At 45.6% G+C, this 24,169-nt stretch overlaps 2 protein-coding genes across 6 annotated transcripts in view; one reads left to right on the forward strand and one right to left on the reverse strand.

The window, feature by feature from the left end:
• Positions 1 to 5,350: 5,350 nt before the first annotated feature.
• The window catches only part of RPL15 (ribosomal protein L15), a 206,351-nt gene continuing 187,532 nt past the window's right edge, over positions 5,351 to 24,169 (reverse strand). Inside the window, exons 1-4 of one of the 3 annotated variants that reach the window (XM_068405459.1) lie at positions 10,199 to 10,287; positions 9,031 to 9,215; positions 7,863 to 7,999; positions 5,351 to 5,710 (exon numbers count right to left, since the gene is read on the reverse strand). In XM_068405459.1, the coding sequence (XP_068261560.1) occupies positions 5,405 to 5,710; positions 7,863 to 7,999; positions 9,031 to 9,202 (615 nt within the window). In that variant the 5' untranslated portion in view covers positions 9,203 to 9,215; positions 10,199 to 10,287 and the 3' untranslated portion in view covers positions 5,351 to 5,404. Of the gene's footprint in view, positions 5,711 to 7,862; positions 8,000 to 9,030; positions 9,216 to 10,198; positions 10,288 to 24,169 lie in introns of those variants that run through there. The other 2 variants (XM_068405461.1, XM_068405460.1) reach the window with 2 other exon arrangements.
• Positions 10,159 to 22,606, forward strand: NKIRAS1 (NFKB inhibitor interacting Ras like 1). Of its 3 annotated transcripts, none has more exons than XM_068405471.1 (5): positions 10,159 to 10,292; positions 11,279 to 11,358; positions 12,063 to 12,189; positions 19,176 to 19,417; positions 22,236 to 22,606. In XM_068405471.1, exons 3-5 carry the CDS (start codon positions 12,096 to 12,098, stop codon positions 22,473 to 22,475), a joined length of 576 nt encoding a protein of 191 aa, XP_068261572.1. In that variant the 5' UTR covers positions 10,159 to 10,292; positions 11,279 to 11,358; positions 12,063 to 12,095; the 3' UTR covers positions 22,476 to 22,606. The 3 variants fall into 3 exon arrangements, with proteins under 3 accessions (XP_068261572.1, XP_068261570.1, XP_068261571.1); XM_068405469.1 differs by lacking the exon at positions 10,159 to 10,292 and adding an exon at positions 10,373 to 10,445; XM_068405470.1 differs by lacking the exon at positions 10,159 to 10,292 and adding an exon at positions 10,388 to 10,445 and having other exon boundaries at positions 11,265 to 11,358.

Here is a 24,169-nt window from a genome sequence, read left to right on the forward strand (position 1 = left end):
CAAACAGCAAGTGTAATCTAAAATGTGTATCACACATAAAGGGCAGTTATCATCTTCCCAGTACAAATCATTGGCCTTAACGTGAAAAACTTGGTATCTCACCATCAGTTCATATGGGTTTTTAGTCTGTATCTGTTAAAAAAGCACAACCAAGCACCTGTCAGAAATAAAACTACTTACATTTAGATTGGGAACTAGATTCTCCAGATTTCCTAGAATCAATTGAATCATCTATTTTATATAAATAATGTACGTACAATTCTATTAAAAAAAAATCAAGGATGTTCCTTTTGTTTCCACCTCTTTTTCTAAATTTGTAAATATTAACTGGTTTATATCTGTCCTTGATTTTTATTGTGTAGCTGTATCTTACTTTGTGTCTTTTTCTGTAAAAAAGATCGTAAGCAGATGTTCTCCATCAACACCTGTAGCAATAACTTGTAAACAAACTGAAAATAATACAAAATTTTCTATTTTACTTAAAAGCTTTAGTTTAACCATGCATTGACAAAACTGCTCTCCAAATAGTTGCAAACAACATAGCAACTTATAAAACACCGTTTTTGTATATAGCTCTGAACGAACTGAAAACACAAAGCTCAAAACAAATTCTTTATTAAGGTTGCGTAAGTTGCTATCTAAACTCATCTGACTAATCATGAAACCGAGAGGCAGGTGGATCGTAACAGCGGATGAGTTGAAAGGCCGCGATTCGCGTACAAGGAAAGGGTTCAAATAATTGCTTGTTAGTCAGAGAAAAACAATGCTGGAAGAAAAAATGTATGAATAAATGAATGCGTGAACACTGGACTAATGAGCTATTTCCTCCACTTGGCATATGAGCTCTCTGGGGATGGCAACTCATTTTCCTTACATGTGTGAACACAACGCAGAGTGTAATAGGGTCTTGGTTTCTGCCTGCTCTTCTGGCTATTGACACACAGCCTGGTGATGAGGCCTGGAAGATGGAAGGCTCGAGCGTTGGGACATAGCGCCTTTCACAGCCTGCAGTTCTCAGCACCAACCGAGAACGGTCCTTCTGCTCTGCGTTTGGTGAAGTGCAGCCGCTGCCCTGTCTGTCAGGGTTGCAGACACACAGGCATCCGGAGCTAGCTCTGTGCTGAGACTTGGGTACAGCCAGGTTTGTACCCTGGGGACCACATCACACAAACTTGGCTGATGAACCCTGCTGGACCCTAGCTAGCTATAGCCTCCTCTGCAATGTGCTCCTGTCACCAGGCAGCGCCGGGGTACTAACAAGCCCAGCTGGAAGCCAGCTGCCTTGTCAGCTTCTGCCTTCTCCTTTTCTTTTTTCCCTCCAACATGCCTCTTGATTCTTGTGTTTCCAAGGGAACTTTTCAACTTTCACATGGACATTCAGCTTCGGTCCAGAGGTACGCCTCTACAGCCCTTTCGCGACAAGGTACAGGCTGCATAACCCCTGAGGAGCCAGCTCCAGTCCAGCATGTTAACCAGGAAGGCAAAGCAGGGAGACCTGAGCAGGCTCAGAAGGGGGTTGCCTTCGATGTGAGAGAGCGCTCCCAGCCAGCACTAATCTTAACAGAGCCAGCCTTAATTTAATCGCTCGTCTGCGCCCACTGAGCTCCCTGATCTCCAGGATACCCCAGCTCTCTGTTTCCCTGAATGATGGAGAGTTGACAGTGTTTAATGAGATTAAATGTCATCTTCATTACATAAGAGCCTTTAATTATAGGATATCATCGAACATCACTTGATACCGATGAAAAGCATGCTCTCTTAAATTTCAGGCAGTGACAAGGGGCCCAGAACTGGGTTCCAGTCCTGGCTTTGCCAGAGGTCTCTTCTGGCACGTTAGGTAAGAGCAGGATAGCCACTGAATTAAAGGTTGCTTAAGCTGTGTAGCTCAGGCACTTCCTAACTCAGAGGAGCTAGACTTGCAACCTAAACACTCTGTGGGTAATTATGAAATTGAGGCTGATTCAGAACCTTGACACATGAAGAGAAGAACAACCCACAAGCTCTCCATCCTTTTATACAGCTTTACATTTCAAGCAATTACTTGAAAAGGATTGGATCAAAAAGTCAGTGCTTGCTCAAAGCCCCAGAAAAGGGTGTCCAATTCAAATCCAAATTGCTCTGTTTGTGGCTGAAGCAGTGTTTCATCACTCTGGGTATTTTGGCTTGGTACTCTCAGAACTAGACCTGTGTGTGCTGCAAAAGAGAAGAGCCATACAAGGGCAAAAAAGATGGTGTTTTTTCCCATCGTGGAGAGTGAGTAGATAAAACAGTAGGAATCGGCCTCTATTTTTAGAGTCTAGCTTTTTAATTCATTAGCTGGATGGGACTGTTCACATGCAGTCACTTTGCTCACCACGTCAAGGCTAGTGAACAACTGCTGCATTACAAGGACAGAGACAAGTGAGCAAGCTCAGCTATTACTCGCCTCCATCGCTAATTCCTTCATTCTAAGATCCCCACAAAATCACCAGTGATATCCAACGACCTTCCACTGCAATGACGGAGCCAATAGCCCCCTCCATCAGCACCTGTGCCTACCGCAGGCAGCGCGCCAGCGTCCCTCACCCAGCAGCACTCAGCTGCCTTGCAGAGACTCCCAACGTTTCAGAGACAATGTAAGGAAACAATTACGCTCACTGTTGATTAGCCTGGTCCGTACTTTTCAAGTTAGCTAGTGCTGCCAAGTAATGAGCATTTCTATTAGCTACCTGGAAGGCAGTTTACTGCTTGCTTATTTAAAGAACATGCTAAATCACACAGTATGTTTTTACACATTCTACCCTTCAGGAGGACAGAACTAGTTTCTAACAGGAGCTGAATGACTTGCCAGGCCCTCACTTTCTACCAAAGGCTAAGCGATTAGTTAATCTAGGTGGCTTACACAAAAGTGAAATCCAGCCTAATAAAAGCTTACAGGCAACTATTTTCCAACAGCACCTGGTGTCAGGCTGAAATAGGCTGGTGCTGTACAGCCCCGTTTCTTTGCAGTCTAACTGTGGGACTCATTTTGTCTTGCCTAGAAACCAGACAGTTCTTTTAATTACATCTAAAACATGCCTGTTCAGACTGAGAAATAAGCAGTCCTGCAAGCAGAGCCAAGAAGATGGCTTGGAAACCAATTATCGGATTCCTCCATGTCTTAATAGATTTCACCAGTGAAATTCCTGATGCTTCCTCTTCCCTCCCCTTCAACCCCCTTCAGCTACAGCTTAGTATCTGTTTCAGGCAGACTCTTGGTGTACAAGGAGAGTTGAACTCAAGAACAGCCTCTCACTAGGGCTACCATCTCAGATGACTGATTTTCACTGAACTCGTAAGGAACACAGACTTGCAATGTCTGTTGAATTTGCACAACAGATTCAAAAATAAACTAGGAAAGGCAGAGATCACATAACCTCTCTCTACACCTCGTTTCCCAAGCTAACAACCCCAAACAAGTTTTCCCTCAATGTTTTGCTTTTTTTAAACACAGATTTTAATAAAGAAATTTGCCTTTCCTCTTTGCACAAATACTGCACTGCGATTTCCCCTCCTTCCAACCCAAAACACTGTTTAACAGAGCATAAGATGTTTCCAGTGTGAGAAGATGCGAAGGAGATCTGATTCCCTGAAGACTTGGGATGAGCCATATGTACCCAGAGCTCCCGCTGAAGACAGTACCATCTGTTTCAAATTCCTTAGCTAGTCTGATTGATGCGACACTCTCTTACATACACTTTCATCAGTAGATTTCAACAAACTTTGGAGGGGATAGTATTTCCCTCCTATTTTCAAGTTCAAAAAGCTACAGGACCATGAGGGGAAACTTCAAGCAAGCCTCACTGAAGACATCCCCCACGCGCTAGAAGTTTTCAACCCTGGCAAGTGACGCGAGTGCTGACTGCCCAGTCACCTTCCCCTGTCAATGGCAAGGGTCCTCAACAGCTCAACGAGCTCTAGTACAGCATCGTCAGACTCCTAGGGGTGCGCTCTCAGGAACTTCCATTTCCTGTCCTACACCATCACAGGAGCTGCTTTCAAGAATCCTCTTCTTCCTAATGCTAGTTCCTCCCTCACAGGAAAGGTCAAAAAACCCTCCCTCCTTTAGAGAAGCAGATAGCATTTTTTAACATAGCTACAAAAGAATCCTTTTAAATTTTTTTTGCTTGCTTGAGCCAAACAAAACATGGTGTGGAGGGATTGCCCTCTTGAGCTGTTCTTCCTGGCTTTAAGAACATGCTGCCAAAGTCTCTTCTTCAGACTACAAGTCCTCCTGTAAGAACTTAAAGAGCAAAGGAAGTTAATTTCTCAGTTGAAGGGCAAATCTTGGACATTTCAGTCTCAGCATTAGTTTTGTTATTTAAAAACCTTTCCACATCCCAAGTTGAAGCTCTAGGAAGACACAGCTACTTCTTGGGCCTTCTGTCGATCCCTTTTCCTGTCACTACCCAATGGACGTGGTACAACGTCTGTGGAAGCTAGGACAGCTGCGCAGCTAATTTACCAGAAATTGCAGTTATTCTCCTCTCAGCGTTTATGTGCAAGTTGACTTCATGCTGAAAGGTCACACTGTAATTACACAAAATGTAGCCTAAAATACATTCATCTGATTATAACTGTCATCCTAATGTGATTATTTCTACCACCTAACCATGCAGGGTAGATCAGAATGCAGCTCTTTTAACACCAGAGAAACGTTCTCTGTTCTGGTATCAAAAGTCACATCTAAGAAACACTCTCTCCACTGCAAAATGTAAAATGAGCAGCCTGGAATCTTGCACAAATGAAGTAATACCTGCTCGACAGTCAATATTTTATTAGTCAGCCTAAAACATCGCATAGTTCTTTGTGAAGTGTCCATATTTAAAATACTGTGCACTTAAATGAACAGAGTAAGCCTTACCTTTCTATTCTGTGCTTAGCCCATTTAGCCTATGTTTGCAGATAACAGGCTCAAGAGCTGGTTTCACACTGAAGACATACGAAAAAACAGAACTTAAAAAATAAAATTGCCATTAGTATTTAATTACCTATAAAAAAAATAAACTGGCACTTTCAGTTTACATCCCATTGCACAAGATAAAGCTGGCATTCAGTCTAAGCACAGGACACAGAGACCCTGACCTACAGACAGTGAAGAACTATACTCAGACCAACAGAAAAAAGAACACATACTAGCTATTAAGCTTTCAATTCACACTGCACATGTCTTTTCAGTCTTATCAAAAGTGAAACCCATCACAGAACTCTATGCCTGGGGCCTACAATCTTCACAAATATCAAACCACATTCTCAAAAGCCTTTCAAATTATGGAAAAAACTGAACTGGGGAATTCTACACTTCACATAAACCAAGAAGCAGCAGAAGCACTTGTTAAATTCAACAACCCGCACCAGCTTTATTAGATCATTACATTTACAAGAATCAACGGTAACGGTGCAGCTGCAGGGTATTGCGTCTTCTCCAGGCAGCACGACGGGAGCCACCAATGGTGTGGTGGAATTTGTGGCCCTTGCCAAGACCACGACTCTTCCGCCCAGCCGATGTCAGCCCACGCATCTCTCTGTGCTTGTGGACGGGCTTGGTGATCCATTGGGTATCAGGGTTGCGCCTGATGGTCTTATGGAAGGGATCAATCAGGATCACTTCGAAGAACTTGTAAGTGGAATCTTCACCTACCCAATATGAGTTCAAGACTCTCAGAGCCCCACAGTGACGACCAGCACGTTCCTACAGGAAAAAAATAAATGCAAAAGGCTGTAAAATCATGGATGCAGGGCACTCTTCATGCAGAAAGACACAAATAACTCAAACCTAAAGTTTTGTAGGTGCTAGAAATTATAATTTGCCGTGAGAGACCCTCTCTTTGTAAAAGAACCATTCCCCTTCCAGTTGCAAAGACACAAGAAAAAGTAATAGCTGAAAGGAAAGCTGTATTCAAAAAAAAAAAAAAAAAGGGCTGCTTGGATTCCTACATGAAACAGGTTTTAAAGAATGTAAGGAGGAAGGTGCTTGGTTGACGAAAGAACTACTTTGTACACAGAAGCACCCAATAAGTAAATACACAGAGTTAAAAACAACTTTAACATGAAGATAAAGAGCACAAGCTGCACTTGGGGCCACAGAACAATCTTTTGTGAGAAGTTATGAAACACTGATCAATTTGTGCATCCAAAGCTACAGGGGAGAAAGACATTTCTGCAGAGAATAAGCCCATACTGATAGCAGAAAAGGAAAAGCTGATGTAACAAGTCTTTGTTCCACTGCTGGTATATTAGTGCTTGCTATTCCTATCCTCAGTTGTCGTTGGAAGGAAGCAGTCTTAGTTTAGAAAACAAAACAAAGCAGAAAATATCAATTATGCAACTCCATCTGCCTCTCCTGTCAAGAATGCTCCTTTATTTAAAACACTAAAAGTGTGTTTAATCCTAGGACTTCATCATCACCGTGCGAAAGGACAAACCAATGGAGCCCACCCATCTCTATCCCAATGCGATCCCAACCTATTGCTACAGTCTCCCACTAAACAGCACTTGACTATTTTCTGCATATGTAATAAAATTATTTCAAGTCCTTCTTTTATTCTAGCATATGAGAGCAACACATACATTAAACATTAAAACACCAACCAGCCTCAACATGGGGATGGTAGCTACAATCAAGGTTTTATATTTCTATAATCTCTCTCTCTGAAAAATAGAAGTCTTCCAGGAAAGAGCATGTCAGATTCAGAAAATTTTGAACTAAAACTGAGGGCCAATAACCTCTTCCATGAGCTGTCACCACAAGTAAGTATGTGATTAACCATCGGGTATCTGGTAATAGCATGTATGAAGAGCATGCCATGAGCACTGAAAACACAGAACTGCATTTTTAATTTAAACTCATCATCTGTGTTTCTTTTAAATTAGCATGCCCCATTGACGTTTTTTTTTTCCCCCTTTTAAAAAAACCCCACCATATTCAACTTGAAGTCACTTATGAATATTTTTGAAGTCCTGGGAACAGAAAAGTCTTCTGCTTCAAGATGGAAAGGCAACAAGCAGTCTCCATTCTTTCACAAAGTCTCTTTTTTGAGAGTGCAGACTAGTATTAATTCTTAACCACTGAAAGAGTTTTTTCTAAAGGTGAGAACTACCATCTCTTCAATACTACTACTGTGACATTATGAAACTTAAGAGATCTCATCACATGAAACTTTCCACTTTGAGTATTTCAACAGGTAACAACATCTCACCTAAAACCAAGTTAAACACCAATATTTGTGCTTGTGAGGTACTAAGTTTTTTATAAGGAACCAGAAGGTGTCTGGCATGCTGCTTTCAGATCCTATGATACAGCCAAGTACGCTGTGTGGCACTCCTACTACACAAACAGGGGTACGGGCTTTAAGATAAGAACTCATCTGTACTTTGTGAAAAGACCATTACTTAAGAGTTGGTAATACATACAACATGGCAGGGAACACAGAGGTGGGATTTAGTGATGAGTGATGTCAGACGCCTTAGCATATTTGAATTTTTATTTCTCATGCCTAACCCTTTATTTTACTGGGGTTTATACTAGTTTTATGTCTATTTTTCATTATAAACATCGTAACATACTTTATAAATAAGTATAAGCCATGAACGTCAATAAACCACAGAAGTAGTATTTTCCCCAGACCCCACTTGTAAAGTTGGAATATTTTTTTCATTTGTCTCAGTACAGCTTTTCAAGATATTCTGGTGCTCTCCTGCCATCAGTATTCAATACCTTTTGCCCAACAGATTAACAAAACAGTGGCGTGGGGTTTTTTTTTGTCTCTGAGTATTTTCAGCTTTCACAGACTACGTAAGACCTTCCTACTGCCAAGCTTCTGAGCAAAAACCAAAATAGTCACCTCTGCTACAGACTGAAGACTCCGGGCAAATTTCAGCTGGTTAACACCATGATTCACAGGTTTACCGTAGGTTGCACCCTTGGGGACTGGGCGTTTACGACCACCACGGCGAACACGGACACGGTAGATAACATAACCTAGAAGAAACAGTCACTTAGGAACTAGAAGAATTGCACTAGAAGTGCATATCACAGCAAAGCAATTTTGATGCCCATACTGCATTTCCAACCTCAAAAGCTTCATGTGAAAATTAGGTCACCATACCAATTTCACCAAAACCTACAACTGGAGGTGGCTAGCACAAGATGTTCTTGTTACTTCCATTACAACTGAGGAAGGGAAGCAATGTCCTGTCACAACTATTTTTTACTTTCAAACCAGAGTGTATAGCACCCTTCCACTCTGTAGTTCCAAATACACTAAGAACAACTACATGGTAATGCAAAAAAACTCCCACCCTGAAACACCCAATAAAACAACCCCAAAACTAAAATCCCGTATTCTGATAGTAGGATTCATAAAGCAGCGAAGCACAAGTCACCCACAAATGCTGCTGAAATCTGATCGCTGAGAAACGAGGAAAATAGACAAACTTCACAAACAGTAACAGAAGCACAGACTCCTAGCTTTGTATTTTCATAGTGAACATTGTTTCAAGGACTTGCTCAAGCTGCAGATGGACGGTCACTTTCCCCAAGTTTCTTTCACTGACCAGTAAGTGTTTTCTAATGACAGCACAAATTACGTCACCTTGCTTACTCAAGCACATACAGATGTAATACAGTCGAAGTAACGCATGATAAAATCTGGGCAGAAAAAGGACACCCCCCAAACCTAGGATACCAAAAGCACTGGTCACCTCTGCAGCAGTAACACAGCACCAGAAAAAGAATTAAAGCCAAAGCCCACTTGATCTCCCATCTGCCAAAATGGCCACAGAAGGTGTGAATTCAAAATTACATAAAGTACAGTTTTGGGCTATGGGCACTGCTACCAACTTAACACATTCAGAATATGAAGTTCATTTCATGCAGGACACTTCAGGTTCTTGGGGAATATTTGTTTCAGATTTTGTTATTCTACTATCACTTCAGGAAGGAAGGATGCTGACATAAAACTCAGTCCCTCCATCACAAAGCACATGGACTTCACCTCTACATCTCATTACCTTGCTTGGCCTTATATCCCAGCCTGCGAGCTTTGTCTGGTCTGGTTGGCCGGGGAGCTCGGTGCAAGGCAGACAGCTGGCGATACTGCCAACAGCGGACACGGAGGAGGAATCGCATCACATCCGACTGCTTTTTCCTCCATAGCTCCTGGATGTACTTGTAGGCACCCATGTTTGTCTACCTGCTGAATCGAGAGGTTAATGAAAAGTGCACCAAATATGATTCCAGATTTGAACAGCTTCCAACAGAGACATTGCATAAAACCATACATGTAACGCCACTGGCACGTAGGATGCTCTCAAGCTTCTTTACACCACTGGCACATCTGGTCATGTGGCACACACTTAGCAGCCTCCAACAGGACACATGACAGTTAACATTCTCAGCAATTTTCTTCCTTTTCATATGTTCCTAAGTGCTGAACTCCTCAGCTGAGAAATTTTCAGATGTGTATGTCAGATACTACCAAAATCGATAGTTAACATCTGAACCAAGTTGTAACTATTAATCTATAAAGAAGTATGTGACACTTGAGTGGCGTGGTCTTTATTTTTAATGTGGTTTAATTACCTCTAAAAACCTTTGAGCTCTCACACACCTGCGGCAATTAGCAGAAGTGAACTCTATCAAACCACCACCGGAAAAACACAGCTCATTTTATTTGCAGAAAAAAAAAAACCCTGTTTATGTGTGATTTTCCACACCCCTCTCTGCCCAGCCATGGCACAGCTCTTGCCATCCCAAGCTTCCCCTTCGTTCCGATTGCATTATGGCATAAAACACCACAAACGAACTGCAGACCCAGAGTCAAACCAAGACCTGCGGCCTGTAATCAAGCTGCACTCGCTACGTTGCGGCGTGCGCCCTTCCGCTCACACCAGGCAGCCCTGGCTCCGACTGAGTGTCCCCCTCCCCGCCCCACACCCCGGGCAGCCAGCCCGCCCCGACGAGGCGCAGCCCACGGGCCCTCCACCGGCCTCCCGAGGCCCGCGGCCCGCCCGGGCCCCGCTCCCCCCGGGCCGCAGAGCCCCCGCGCCGCGGGAGCAGCCCGTCCCACCCCGCCAGGGGGGCGGCGGAGCGCCGGCGGCAGCGGAGCGAGCAAATGGCCGCCTCGGGCCCGGGATGGAACCGGATTCCGGTAAAGGCCAAACACTGACCAGCCCTCACCTGATGGCGCCCAGCACCGGAAAGAAAGAGGCCTGCTTCCTACAAACCCGTGCGGCGGCATCGCGCTTCCGGCGGCGGCAGCGGCGCCTGATGGGTAATGTAGTCCTGAGGGAGCCAGGCCGCCCTCCCCGCCTCGCCCCGCCCCGCCCCGCCCCAGCCCCCGCGCCCGCCAATGGGCGGCAGGGGGCGGGGCCCGGCTCGCCAGGCCGGCGCGGCTCAGGGGGGCGCTGTGGGAAGATCGGCGCAGGTGCGCGCTCGCGCTGGGACGGGGGGGCGGGGGCGGCCCCGGGGGCGCGCGGGGCCGGGGGCGCGCGGGGCTGCAGGCGGGGGTGCGCCCCGGGGCCCGCGGAGCTGGGGTGCTGGCCGTGGGGCAGGGGCTCTGCCAGCTGGGGCGTCCTCTGAAGCACCCCCTTCCCCCCATAAGAGCCCCAAACTAGCCAGGGATTGGGGCGGGGCGGGGGTGACCTAAAAAAAAAGTACTTTAAAAGAAATCCTGAGAAGAACCCTTAAAAAAAATCCTAAAACATAATAATTAAAAAAAAAAATCATAAAATGAAGTCATAAATCCTACGGGGAAAAAAAGCCCTAACAACAACCCCAAGGCCTGTTCAGTGCGGGGGGTGGGAGCAGCGCAGTGCCCTTGGCCGGCGCCGGGGAGCGCCGGGTGCTGCAGGCCTGGGGGGGGATCCTCGGAGCGGCGCTCCCCGCCGAGCTGACCGTGAGCAGCCGGTGCTGTGGCCAAGGCCCTGGCTTTACCCGCTGCTGGCGGTGCCGGCAAGTCCCCTGGCCCGATCTGCTCCCGTAGCCCCTGCACAGGTGCCCGAGCATTTCTGTGCCTGCCCCTGTGCACCTCCTCCCTGCCCGCAGCGCTGAATTTGCAGGAGCAGGGAAGGAGCCTGGTGCTGAGGAGGCTTTTGTCCCCCTCACTGGCTCCCAGCGGCGTCCCCAGTGTGCTGCTGCGGAGGTGTGGGGTCCTGCTGGGGAATCAAAGTGAGAATTAGGCTTTCCCTGCCTGAAGGTCCCCCTTGCCTCCCTGCGGCTGCGGGGTGACCTTTCTGTTTCTCAGTGTACGCTTTGCAGAGCACCCTGGCTCGTGAAATGTTACCCACTTAAACTGGAATCGAAGCAGGACAACGCCAGCCCCTCCTGGTGCTAAAAAGGTACTCTTTGGCTTTCTCTGTGGCAAACTGCTCCAAACAGTGAGCTGAGGGTAGGGCCTGCTGCTCTGCCACGGCTCACTGGCTGAGGCAACTGCCCCTGGCTTCTGGAGGCCTCCTGCTAAGACCAACCCCAGCCCATCCAAAGCAATTTAAAACAGACAAAAAACCCTGCTTTTGCATTTGCTTTCTTGTGCTTCTGCCTCTAACACTGCTATTTGCTAGCTCCTAATCTGTAAAAGCTAGAAACTTTCAGTGCATGAAGTAAAAGGGAAGGAACTGCTGTTTTGTCGTGTTTCCAGAAGCCATCCCGATATCATCAGATACCATCGGGCCTGCAGCAGAAATACGAAGCCCAATAACGCAAGTCTTGCAGTGTACACGCACGCCAGCACACACAGCCCCTGCCCCAGAGGGTTTACACACTTCAGCACTTGCAAACAGTCTCCCGGAACCCAACGGGCCGAGTGGCAAGGCTGCAAGCAAGCATCGGCACTGACGGCAGCAGCCTAAAACCTTAAAAAATGGTGTGGGAGGGAAACTCTAGTCCTAAAAATATCAGTAGCTGGTGAGCGCCTGGGAGGGAGCTGTGCCTCCGAGTCACCCGCTGCTTTTGCGTTGTGCCTCTCGCCTTTCGGGGGCTTTGGTTCTGTGTGATGCCGAGCTCTGCCACTGCACTGGGCTGACAGCCTCCCGTGTCTGCACAGGGCTCGCCTGCTGACCCTGCCCTCTCGGGAAAGATGGGAAAGGGCTACAAGGTGGTGGTTTGTGGAATGGCCTCGGTGGGAAAGACTGCAATTTTGGAGCAGCTTCTCTATGGAAAGCATACTGTTGGTGAGATATTTTTACTTTTTGGGGGGGGAGATTGTTTCCTTTTCCAGAATCTTGTTCTGCATGGACCCCCAAAAAGCAGGAACCGAGGACTGTGAACTGCACTGAGGTGAAGGAGGAAATTAATGTGGTTTTGTTGCATTTCTGGGCAGCTCTTGAAATTCGTAGTCCCTTGCTTACCAATTTTTAAGAGGCTATGGGAAGAACCGTTTCCGTGATGTTCCCAGTTATAAAATAAATGAATGTTTAAAAAGAAACAAACACAGAAAGTAGGTGATGTGCTTGCTGCCTATTTACATAATGTCTCCTTCCCTGTAAGATGCTGTAGATGCCTGAAAAATAGATATCACATGATGAGTGGAGAGACTGTTTAGACTTCTGCTCCGTTTTCTTAAAGCTTTATTTTGTTTTGTTTTGGCTAATATGCAATCAAGGCGCTGAAAAGAAAAACAGCTCTGCTTTACGTCCCACATTCTGTGCTGAACTTCAAGGGCTGAGCTTCTCAGCTCTCAAAGAAATCCTCCTGTGGAAAACAGACTTGAGAGAGGAGCATGGGATGTCTGAGACATGCTGTGCACAGAAGAAAGGGAATGAAGGCAAAGCCGGCTTGTTTCCCTCTGTTTCCACATGACTTGGCTCTGAGAGAAGGGCAACAATCAGCAGGCTGCTGAATTATTCCTGCCTCACCCAGAAACAAGGGGTGGCACCAGGGGTGAATCTCAGGGCTTTGACAGAAGATGTCTAGTCCATTTGTATCTTTTCCTTGGGCTGGTAAATGAAATGTTGGGGTAAGTTATTGAATAAACACTACGATTTCTAGAAGGGTGCTTTGCAGGCACTGTGCCTTTAAAATGTGTGGATGGGAGGAATTCGCTGTCAAAGCGTGATACAGAACTGTGTGCTAATACCCTTGTTGAAAAGGAGGATTTCCTCTAATGTTGCAGCAACATCTGTTTCCAGCATCCTGCCGAGCCCTACGCACGTACCCCGTGTAGCTTTCAGTGAAGGCTGCAAAACCTGCAGGCTGAAGGTTTTTCCCTTTGCTAGCGACCTGCCTCTCCTCTGCGCTTGGTGATTGTCAGACACCCGAGCAGCACGAGCAAGGCCACGTTGCTTAAATCGTATTGCCTTGCATTACTTCCTACCCCGAGCTCCTATTAGCGACCCAGGCAGGAAGGATATTCGGGTGTTGCTGATCAGAGGAGCTATTTATGGAACCAGCCACGTATACGATTATACAACGTCATGGATACTGGCTGACATAACTGGAGGGAGGCCTCGTGCCCGGGGTTTAGCTGTGGGTGTCCCTCTGTCGCTCCTGAATGCTCTGCTCCAGCTCAGCCATTGCAAAACACATACTTTCCCCCTCCTCTCTCAAGAAGATCAGTTTTCCTTTGCCGCAGCTCTGCTCTTATGTTTTGGAGTTAACAGTAAGGGAGGGAGCAGCTGATAGCGGAGCAGGGGTCCAAGGGGAGAAGGAAGAAGGTAGCCTCCTGTTTTTTATTATTTTGGTGAAATCTTATTCCCAAGACATTTGAGGGCAAGGAGCAGAGTCAAGATCAGAGTAAGGCTCTGAGACAGCTCGTATGGAGCCACTGCAGCCCCAAGGGACAAGCAGCCACAGCCCAGCACTTTTGATATCACCTGCGTGTGCCATCAGGCACGGTTTGGGGGATGGACGGATATGTTGGTGTTTCTGGCTGTCCTGCTAAGTGGCCGCCATCCTCCCTGCCTCTTCCTCAGCCCGCGGGCAGTTCTGGCAGAGGGTGCCTGAAGTATGGTGAAAACGATTCCCAAAAGATCTTACTGCTCCAATCTGTGTTGATTTAACCCTCAAACTATGGAGGGAGGACACCACCGTGAGGGTCTCACTGGGCAAGGACAGAGTTTGAGGACTGTCAAGTCCTTGATTGCTCCTCAGCCGAGCGCTTTAAACTGCACAGACTCACTGCTGGTGCTATCACTGCAGGGGTGGCCCCTCCACGCTTAAAACATGATTACTGAATCTCAGTCCTCATTTCCTAAAGCTTGTGAGCTCCAGAAAGCTGACATGGACTTCTTGGCTGCTGGCCTTTTTGGCAGGGGGAGGAAAGGACTAGTGTGTTTGCTGAAAGCCCGTCTGTTCAGAGCCAACTAGCACGGCAGCTCATCGGGTACGGCAACACGGACGCAAGCTGTTTCAAAACCTGTGCTTCCTGACTGACGTCAGGAGCAGCTCTGCAGTCGGTCCAAGGGCCGGGCAGCCGTGGGGAGGACTGCTGAGCCAGTGCGTAGAGTCTTTTCATTCCCGACGGCATCCACATCCTCCCCCAGTGACAAGAGGCATGCTTCAACTTGGTTGTAGGCTCAGAGCGCAAGATCTGGTGCCATCCTCTGAGGCATCCCAGCCACTGACATGGGGGTCTCCTCCTAGCTGTAAATCAGCCACAAGTCTATGTCTGCCCATGTGCCTCCTGTTGACTTTCCTGTAAAAAGGAGGGGTGGCACAGCTGCTATCAGGGAAGTGATTAGCATCCTCGGAGGTTTCACACTGCTATATAAAGCCCTTGGCTTTGAGCCCATGCTTCTGGTTGTGTGCTTGGTGATGGTGATGTAAACCCAGTTGTGCTGTTTCTTTTCCTAGAAAAATGTGCACCTTCAGCTCTGCCTGGGTTGTCATGGGTGAAGTCCCTAAGTGCTACTGTTGCCTACATGGTCAGCAGCTAGCACTCTTGCAAAGGCACTAAGATTGCTTGAGGTCAAAGAGGAAAAAGTACTTGTGAGGGAGGAATAACCCCCAGAAAGGAATACCTGTGTCGCTGGAGCATGTGAGCAATAATGTGCATCACTGGGCTTTGTGCTAGGCTTTAAAACTGCAAGAGGGGCTGTTTGCCTTGGGCCCTAGGATGAGAAAGGAGAGGGCAAAAAGATGAGATGCTGTCAGAGCTGCATGAAGTAACGTACATATTGCAATGGCAGCCTCTCTGGCTAAACTGATACAAGGAACTGGTCAAAACCTGAAAGGATATGTTTGAAATGGGTGCAGATGTAGCTTTGTGTCATGTAGGGACTATATTGCCATAGGTCAGGCCAAATAGTTAAGGCTTGCACATATGCATATGGTTGCCTGGTACCTGCGATGGTCTCCCTTTTTGTGGCTTCAATGTTGTGTTTGTCCAAATCCTCCACCTTCTCTTGTACTCCTAAGAAAGAGGGGCCAGTCTTTTCTCCTCTGTCATGAAATGGGTCCTCAGCTGGCAGCAGAAGTTTGTCCCACTAAATACCTGTGGTACCTGGTACTGCTTGGCCTGAGCTCTCTTGAGAGGGCTAACAGGAGAGTTGCTGGCTTAACTTTGGCATGGGACATGTTTGTAAAAAGGACAGGTATTTTTGCTTAAACAGTGTTCCCATTCAGTGGTGGTGCAGAAGGGAGTCTTCCTTCTGCCTTTAAAAATCTCTCTGGTCCCTCAACCTATGGTAAAGCTTATCAGCTCAACAGGAAGAGATGAGAAAACACAATTTTCCTTATCTCTGCCTCCTGGCTGTGTAAAGAGCAGGTATGGTCAGGTTACTCATAAGCAGATACTTCAAATCATCTTACTAGCTGGGAATGAAAACACCATACATTACTGTGGTAGGACCCATAATGAGAGAATTTGCCTCATTTGGTCTCAGCTGGAGGGATTTGGGGTTTTGGCTGTCACAGCTCCAAAGACATGGAGGCCGATTAACCAAATTATGCATTCTTACATCGTTGTTTCTCAAATTAAAACTACCTCCTGATAGAGCTGCAGTCAGCTTTGCATTTTAGAAACAGAGGAAAATGTAACTGAAGGTATGCAACTGAGGATCACAACCATGGCTACTGGTTGGTGGGACCAGTACTTAACTAGCAGCTAAGTCTAAATAGACCAGCTCCTGTTGAGGCCTGTCCAGCTCTTCTCCGAGTCAGAGATGCTCTGATATGCTGTCATTTGAGATCTAAGTAAGCAAAGCCTGTTATCCTGCTGTCTACAAACACAAGGAATAGCAGGCTTTAGGAGCTCTTTGCTAAATTCCTGCTGGAAAGAGGGAAGGAGAGATTACATAGGACATCTTCAAAAGTACTCAAGACGACACACAATTTGCACTGCATTTATGTTTGAGAGTCACTTGGGAAATTCTGAAATTCCATCCATCTTGAAATTTTGCTTTATTTTGGTATTTGCAGTATCTCTGCCTTGCCTAGCCTGAGTGTACAGTATTCATCAGTATATCGAGCCTTTTCTTTTCCCCATTGGGAAACCACCAGGGGCTGAAACACCACCCAATTTATGACTGAGGCTTCCCCTTGCAGTTCCTCTGTGGCAGGAGTGGGTAACATAAATGAAGACCTTTCTGCCTCTCTCAAGACTTGCACCAGCTAAGTAGGTACTAGAGGACGGCATCAATCTCCTGTCTATTCCTCCTTGCCCTCCCTAACTTTTTCTTCCTTTTTAGTTTCCAAAGAAACCATGAGATTGTTCACTGTCTTCTTAGTTCCCCTTTCCCCCCATAGCTTCTGAATCTGAAAGCTGTTTTCATCTACCCGCTCATCTGTGTCACAGCAACAGAAATCTCAAAATATGTTTCTGTAAATTTAGGAAAACTGGTAGCAGGAGAGAGAGAAAAGGCCCGTGATAACACTCTCCTCCAAGGAAAACCTCCTCAAAGCTGGCAGCAGTCTGCAGGGCAGCAACTCCCCAGCACAAGCTGCCCTTGCCCACCCAGGTGGTGAAGGTGGGAGGATGCCCGGGGATGCCAGTGAAGGGAAGGAGAACCAGGGTCCTTGTGACAGGGAGGATGGGATGGTGCCAGACACCTTCCTAGGGCACTGGGCTTTCCTGACTAGTTCTGCCGCTCATACAACAACTTGCCTGGCACATGTTTGGATGGAGACCTCGAAAGCGCGTCAGTGGGGTGGTACTAACAAGAAGTGTAAATATCGTTGCCAGCAAGATGTGTCTAGCACATGGTCTGGGCTTTGAAAGCAGGGCCTAGAACAAGGTGACACAGGTACGTCTAAAAATTGTGTTTGCTTAGGAATCTACTTGCATATACTCCATTCCCCAGTGTATGTAGGTAAAATTTCACCTCTGGAATCTGATACTGATGCATAAATTCCAGTTCCCTCCAAAGTGACCCCCCCCCCATTTCACATCAAAATTTGTTGCTCTATTCTGCTGACTTAACTTCCAGATCTTAATTTCTCCTCTTCGTTTCCAAATAGGATGTTAAAAGACACGATTTTCACTGCTACTTTTAATGTCATTAGGAAGAAACTGTCATAGGAGAATGTGGATGTATTAAAGACTGTTGAATTACAGTCCAGCATTTAGATGGTAAAATCCTGCACAACATTATTCATTGCTTTCTAAAAAGAAAACTTAGGTACTTACGGTTCATTTCTTCTTGCCAAAGTAGTATTTACTGATGCTAGATATTTCCGTGACCTGTCTGTACAATGCAACGAGGCAGAGCAAGAAAAAAAAATACAGTGAGGTATCCAGAAAGGGCTCCGTTATCTACTTCAGTCTTTAAAATGCCCTCGTAACGCATTCACCAACCACACGGAATACGTTCGTGCTTCCTCTTTTTATTAACCTTTGTTTTGTCCTTCTCCTTAGTTTTGCTCCCACATGTTAGCATGGCTATATTTGGAGGCGAGATAAATTAATTTGTTGCAAATCTAGTAAGAGTTTTGATCTATGAAGACTGCACAGAGAGGGGTAAAAAGAACAGCTTGTGCCACTTTCCTGCGCAGGAATGCTGCATACATCACAGGAAACCATCAGCGTGGGTGGAATGCTTTAGCTTGTTTGTCAATGTGAAGTATTTTGAATAGTGTCATTGAATATGGCAAAATCCTTATTTTCACAGACCAGATAATCCCTCGTGTTTTCTTAAACAATGCACTAATATGGTCCGTTTTTGGCAGACAAAGAGAATAATGCAGGACTCATTATTGTAGCCCTACAACAGCAAACAATTCATGTATATAGGAGTGCAGTGGAGGCAAAAACATGGATTGCAGAGGGCTTATATGAATACTCAAAACCGACTCTGAAAGTGGCCCAGCTACACTATACATAGTTTGTTGGGACCTGTAACCTTGTGCACCTGCATCCAGGGGGAACACAAAGCTAAGGTGATCTATGTGTTTTCAGGTTTGGCTTGGAAAAAATCATTTTAATTAGTTCAAAATAAGCTGCCTTGAATTACCTCATGTTTACCGTGGGGAAAGGAAGGAAGGAGAACGAGTATGCAGATAGTTACCATGGAGCAGGTGATATATATATGAAAGCTTGTTACCTTGCACATGCTCTTACCTTGCAGTAAATGAGCTTGCTCCTATTAGCAAATCTGAGTCATTTTAAATTCTTAAGGGGTGGAAAAAGCTGTGTATTTGAGTAAATATAGCATGCAACTTTGCTTGCATGCAAACATCCCCTTCCCTTTCTGGCTTGATTTCAGTTGTTGGTTAGTTGTACCACCAATACACATTCATTTCCAGAATTATTCCTTTGGCTCCTGCTTCTGCAAAGAAGTAGGCTCAAGATGTTAGTACTTGACTATCTGGTGTTCCTTGGCTGTTCTTCCAAAGGGGTATGTCTGGGCAGGCCTGTTTGCAGCATGTTTGGCACAGAACCAGTACACTGGGTGGTTGGAGTTTGGGAAACCTGGGGGAAGAGCCATATATCTTATCCTATCCTGAACATGCATTGTTGTAAACATTAATTTTACAGGCCAAATCATGTGCTCATACATTTGATGGTTGTATTTACACAATGTCGCTATTGTAAATAGCTGGTGTGGTGACCTATGAATACAGCCCTTCATCGGGATGTCAGGCAAGGTCGAGTCCAGGTCAAGTCACTCTGGAAAACATGCACTGAAAGCTATTGTGGAGTAAAATTCTGATGTACTGCAAATAATTCTTATAGTGGTGCTGTGCTTACACCAGTTGAACTTTCCTGCTTGTTTTAAAACAGGCTTAGAAGAGGGTGCCACAATGGAAGATGTGTATTTGGCGTCGGTGGAGACAGACCGAGGCGTGAAGGAACAGTTACGGCTTTATGACACCAGGGGTCTGCAGGAGGGTGTAGAATTGCCAAAACACTATTTCTCTGTTGCTGATGGCTTTGTTCTCGTGTATGCCGTGACCAGCCTGGAAGCTTTCCAAAGAGTTGAACTGCTCAAAAAGGAGATCGATGTCTTTAGAGACAAAAAGGAGGTAAATGCATGGTGCCTTAACTGCTTGGCATATCGGCGTATCAGTGATAGGAAGTTAAGGTTGCAAAGCATAGATTTTGTTTCTGTAAAACTCTCATACAAAGGAAAACGAATGTACCCACAGCCTTGGGCAATCCAGCAAAAGGAATCTTTCTCATGCTGGGGAAGCCTAATTCACATGCCATGCAGGTCATGCAAAAGAATGTGGGTTGTTTTTCCTCTTTACTTCCTCTACTACAGCTAAAATTCAGTTAGCTGAATGCACCAGCCAGGACACTTATGACTAATAAAACATATGGTCTACAGCAGTGCAGTTCATATGTTTTTTTAGATATTGTACACGGGAAGTCAAGTGCATAGAAAAATATAACGAAGGGCATTATCTTTGTTTGGTTTGTATTCATGTACTTGATGGCTTACAAACTGGTGTAATTGACAATGGGTCTCCCAGACATTAGTCAATTGGCAAAGCGGCTTTAATGTATTTTAACAACCATATTGAATCAATTCAATTGTGTGAAATGACTGCTCTATTTTCCCTTAGAAAGCAGCTAGTGTTTTCAGCTGACAGTGTTCCAGCTTAGCTAAACAAATATAACTTGCATGTGGCATTAACATTATGGCTTTTCTTACAGTATCTTTATATTCTCAAGTAGTTTTCCCTGTTAAATGTCTTTAGCCTACAGCTTTCCACATTTATTTTTTAAACAGCATAAAACAGACAAGTGCGTAAAGAATTAATTGGATAATGGTAGGGAGAGACTGCCCAAAAATGTAACTTGTTTAGTACTGACAGCACATAGGGTGGTGGAGCAAGGCAGGCTTCAAGTTTGACAGCAGCTGAACACGCAGTCACAGGAGAGGTGTGTTAGCTGGTAGGGCTGGTGTGAGCTGCGGACTGTCACGTATATCAGGGATATGGGAGTCAATCATAACTCCCTGCAGGGCAAGGAAAGGTGGGCAAGCAGGAAATTTTTCCCAGGCACTGTGTTTTGTGAGGGCCCTGATTTGTTACTTTACAGTGTGTTGTAATGCGGAGAGGGAGTCACAGCCCCAAGGGGATCTGCGTCCCTCTCCCTGTGTTACCTGCCAGAACTCTTCTTTCTCGTTGTGTGCAGGTATTTTAGAAAACAGCCAACTCACTTATCCTCTGGGAGAGCTTAGAGTTGTGATCTTGACTGAGGATAACATAGTCAAAAGAGTGGTGCCCACAATAAACTGGATAAATTAGTTTTATTCCTCTGATTTCTAGTCCATATAAAATATGCTTTGAAGTGAGTAGAAGGTGAGATCAGGAGTCCTACCTTAAGACAGCATCAGGAGGCTTAAAGTTCGGGCTCTACTAGAGTGCATCCTTAACCGAGTTAGGGATGTATCTCCACACACAGAGCTTCTGAGCTGGCAGAACTTCACCTTGTTGAGTGGCACAGTCCCCTATTGTGTGGCACATGACAGAAAGCACTGATGGCTGGTTCCTTGCCTCTGCTGGCTGTGGGGGCTCTCCAGCACACACCTTAAAGCCTGGCCAAATTTTATACTAAATAAAGTTGCATTCTCTTGCACTGATAGAGCTTAACCATAGGTAAAATTCAGTTGGAGCATGTGGTAAATGCATATGAAGATTCTAGATTCTTTCAAAGCCTTCACAGATGGAAAAAAACATTTTTTCCAAACACCATGGATGGACTGCTATAGAAAAGAAAGGAAGCCTCAGACCTCACAGGAACAGGACAAACATCTCTAGCTGGAAAGAAAGACATCCTGGACTTAGCCTGATGAACAGGAAAGAGCAAGCAGGTGTGGCCACAGCAAAAACCCCAAATCATCAGCAAGAGAAAATGTTATCACTTGATCTTTGTCAAAACACTAGTGTAGAGATGAGACCAGGGTTTGACCAAGGACCTTGAACTGTAAATATAGGCCTGGTTTACCCTAAGAGCTGATGCTGGTAAAACATTTTTAGAAAACGGTTAACTTAACCGTGGCCAGCACTACCTTCAGCGCTTCCTAGAACTGAGGTACCAGGCAGGCCACTGAGCTCAGCCACACTGTACTGTCTCAGTGATACAGAAGTCACTTGATTGATCCTTACAACTAAGGGTCTGACTTGATACAGCTGTGCTGCTCGGGTTAGCTAACCAGCTGCTCTCGAAACTGCTTCTGACAGGATGGTGCTGGTGCTTATCTGACCCTTTCAGTGACAGAAGACTGTCCGTTTATGTCCCTCTTGCGGCTTACCGTGCATGCGGGAGCGGGCAGCCAGCTGCGCTGGGAGAGAGGCGTAAGAGCTCAGCCTGCCCAGGCTGCTCACACAGGCTGCCTTGTGGCAGAGTTGGCTTTAGTTATATTGCTAGCTGGAGCTTGGGAAAAAACAAGCTGGGCAAAAGCCACAGCTGTGGGGTCCAGGCTGCATGCTGCCATGCATTTTTTCATCTCCCAAGAACTGGCTGCTTGGACCTACTCAGATGTCATGCTCTTATCATTTGTCTAGGGCAGCTCAATTACCAAGTAAATGGAGAATAGGGCTGTTTAACTTTGGCTCTCTTGGGTATTGTTTCCCTTTAAGCAATCGCGGGGGGCGGGGGGAGAGAAGAGGAAGTCCTGCATATCCTATGATTAAAACCAGCTCCCAGCCCACAAGTAGATGAGGCTAATTCAAATCCCAGACCGTGATCTTCCAAACTACACGCAGCTTACCTTGTGCCAGCGTTAAGTTAAAGAACAGGTCTGAACTGTGTTGCTATTTGCCTGCTATTTAAAAGTATTGTGAGTGGTGGATGTTTTTTTGTATAAAGCTCACCCTTCTGTTTCGTTTGTAGGTAACAGTTATTGTCTTGGGAAACAAAACTGACCTCCTGGACCAAAGGCAAGTGGAAACAGAAGCTGCACAGCAATGGGCAAGGGCTGAGAAAGTGAGACTGTGGGAAGTGACTGTGACAGATCGGAAAACACTGCTTGAGCCCTTCACCTTCTTAGCTAGCAAACTCTCCCAGTCCCAGAACAAATCAACATTTCCCTTGCCTGGAAGGAAGAGCAAAGGGAATAACTGTGATAACTAAGCTACCTTAGCATTGCCTGCTGCTGCCAGGTCACAGCCTAAGTCCTTTCTGTGCCATTTGCTTCTCACAGTTTCACTTAAAGCAATAATCTCATTCAGCAATAAAATCAGCAAGCTTATGGCTGAGAGGTATCCTTCCTTCTCACGGACTTGGCTTGAAAAGGTCACTGGTGGTAAAAGCCTTAAAAAGCACTTCACGAGAGGAATTATCTTGCAACAAGGGTTATGGAGGAGGGAGGGAGAGGGGGACACCTCTCTAGCAGGGGCTTTGGCTTTGCCTGGATACAGCCATGTTGAGGAACAAATCAACAAGCTTAACATTAAGCAATTCCCCTGCAGATCTATAGCCTCTAGTCACAAATAGTACTAGCTGCAATAAAGCATTCAATTTAGAGAGAGGATATGTTTGAAACGGCAAGAGTCCTTTTACCTTGACCTTAAACAGGGCCACAGGGCTTTGTGATGCTGCAGGAGGCTGAGGTCAGTGTGTTGTTGCAGGAGAAGGGTTTGGGGCAGGAGGAACAACTACCAGCAGATTTAGCCGCTGAAGTTCTGCTAGTATCTAGAAGGAAAAAAAAAGAAAAAAACCCCAAATTATGTGGGAGATACTAGAACAGATCTACCCCGACATGAAGCTTGTCAGCAAAGTCGGGCAAGTAGTGCTTTCAGCTCAGGAATTTATTTGTACAAACCAGAAAAGCTCTCAGAGCACTCATTAATTTAACTGCGACCTGAAGGACAACATAGCTGTACATGGTTTTGTTCCAGCATGTCCAGTACAAATCAGTCACATTCACAGAAGTGATAATTTTACTGAGAAATTATACAGAGCAATTTTATATGCAGGAGGTACTGCCCGGGCTCTGCTTGGTGCATTGCATCATACTCCTACCCAGCCGTTCAGCCAAGCTACAGTAATCCACCCTCGGTACAAAGCTACAGACCAGATAACAACCGGTACAAAGTGCTGTACTACTTTGTGAGAGGGGGCTATGGAGTGTAGGAGGCTGCCTTTTGGGAACATCCCCATGGCAAATGCCCAGAAATACCTGTACAAATGGCCCTGGTCTTAATACACCACACATTGTCCAGCAGCAGGAGCACAACTGTACATGCTGTATTTGACTCTCCACGCTGGTAAAGCTGTGCTGCAGGAATCTGCTGTCCTAGGTCAGCCTGTCAGTAAACTAAACAAAATTGGTTATAGAGGGACAGAATGAGCAACCGTTCCCAGAAAGAGTGGCCAGCTTTTGGCCTCTAACAACCTCTTATACTAATTGATACTACCTTTTCTTTGTATTTGAAGACAAGAGTGGGGAGAGGGAGTGAACTGAAGTACCCAGTTCCCTCATTTTCCACTAAATTAATGTTGTTTTGAACAAATATTAAGAATTTCACTGTGAGTCAGCAAAACCACGAGCAGTATTTGCACTGTCATATCACAACTGCTAAATAGTAAGTGTGCTTAATGATCACAATTAAGCTGTGTGCTTATAGCATTGCTCTACCTGAATACTGACAAAGTCCGTCAGCATTACTGATGTCAGAGTAGCAGTACAATGCACTAAAAATTAAGCAGGTATTCCTACCTTTATAATGAAGGTAGATGAAACTGTTTATGTGCTTTGCTCAATATAGTTTGGATTGCTGTGGCCAAGGAGTAAGATAAGAGAGCAATTATGAATGAGCAAGCTC

Source organism: Nyctibius grandis, chromosome 7, assembly GCF_013368605.1.
Source record: "Nyctibius grandis isolate bNycGra1 chromosome 7, bNycGra1.pri, whole genome shotgun sequence".
NCBI lineage: Eukaryota > Metazoa > Chordata > Aves > Nyctibiiformes > Nyctibiidae > Nyctibius > Nyctibius grandis.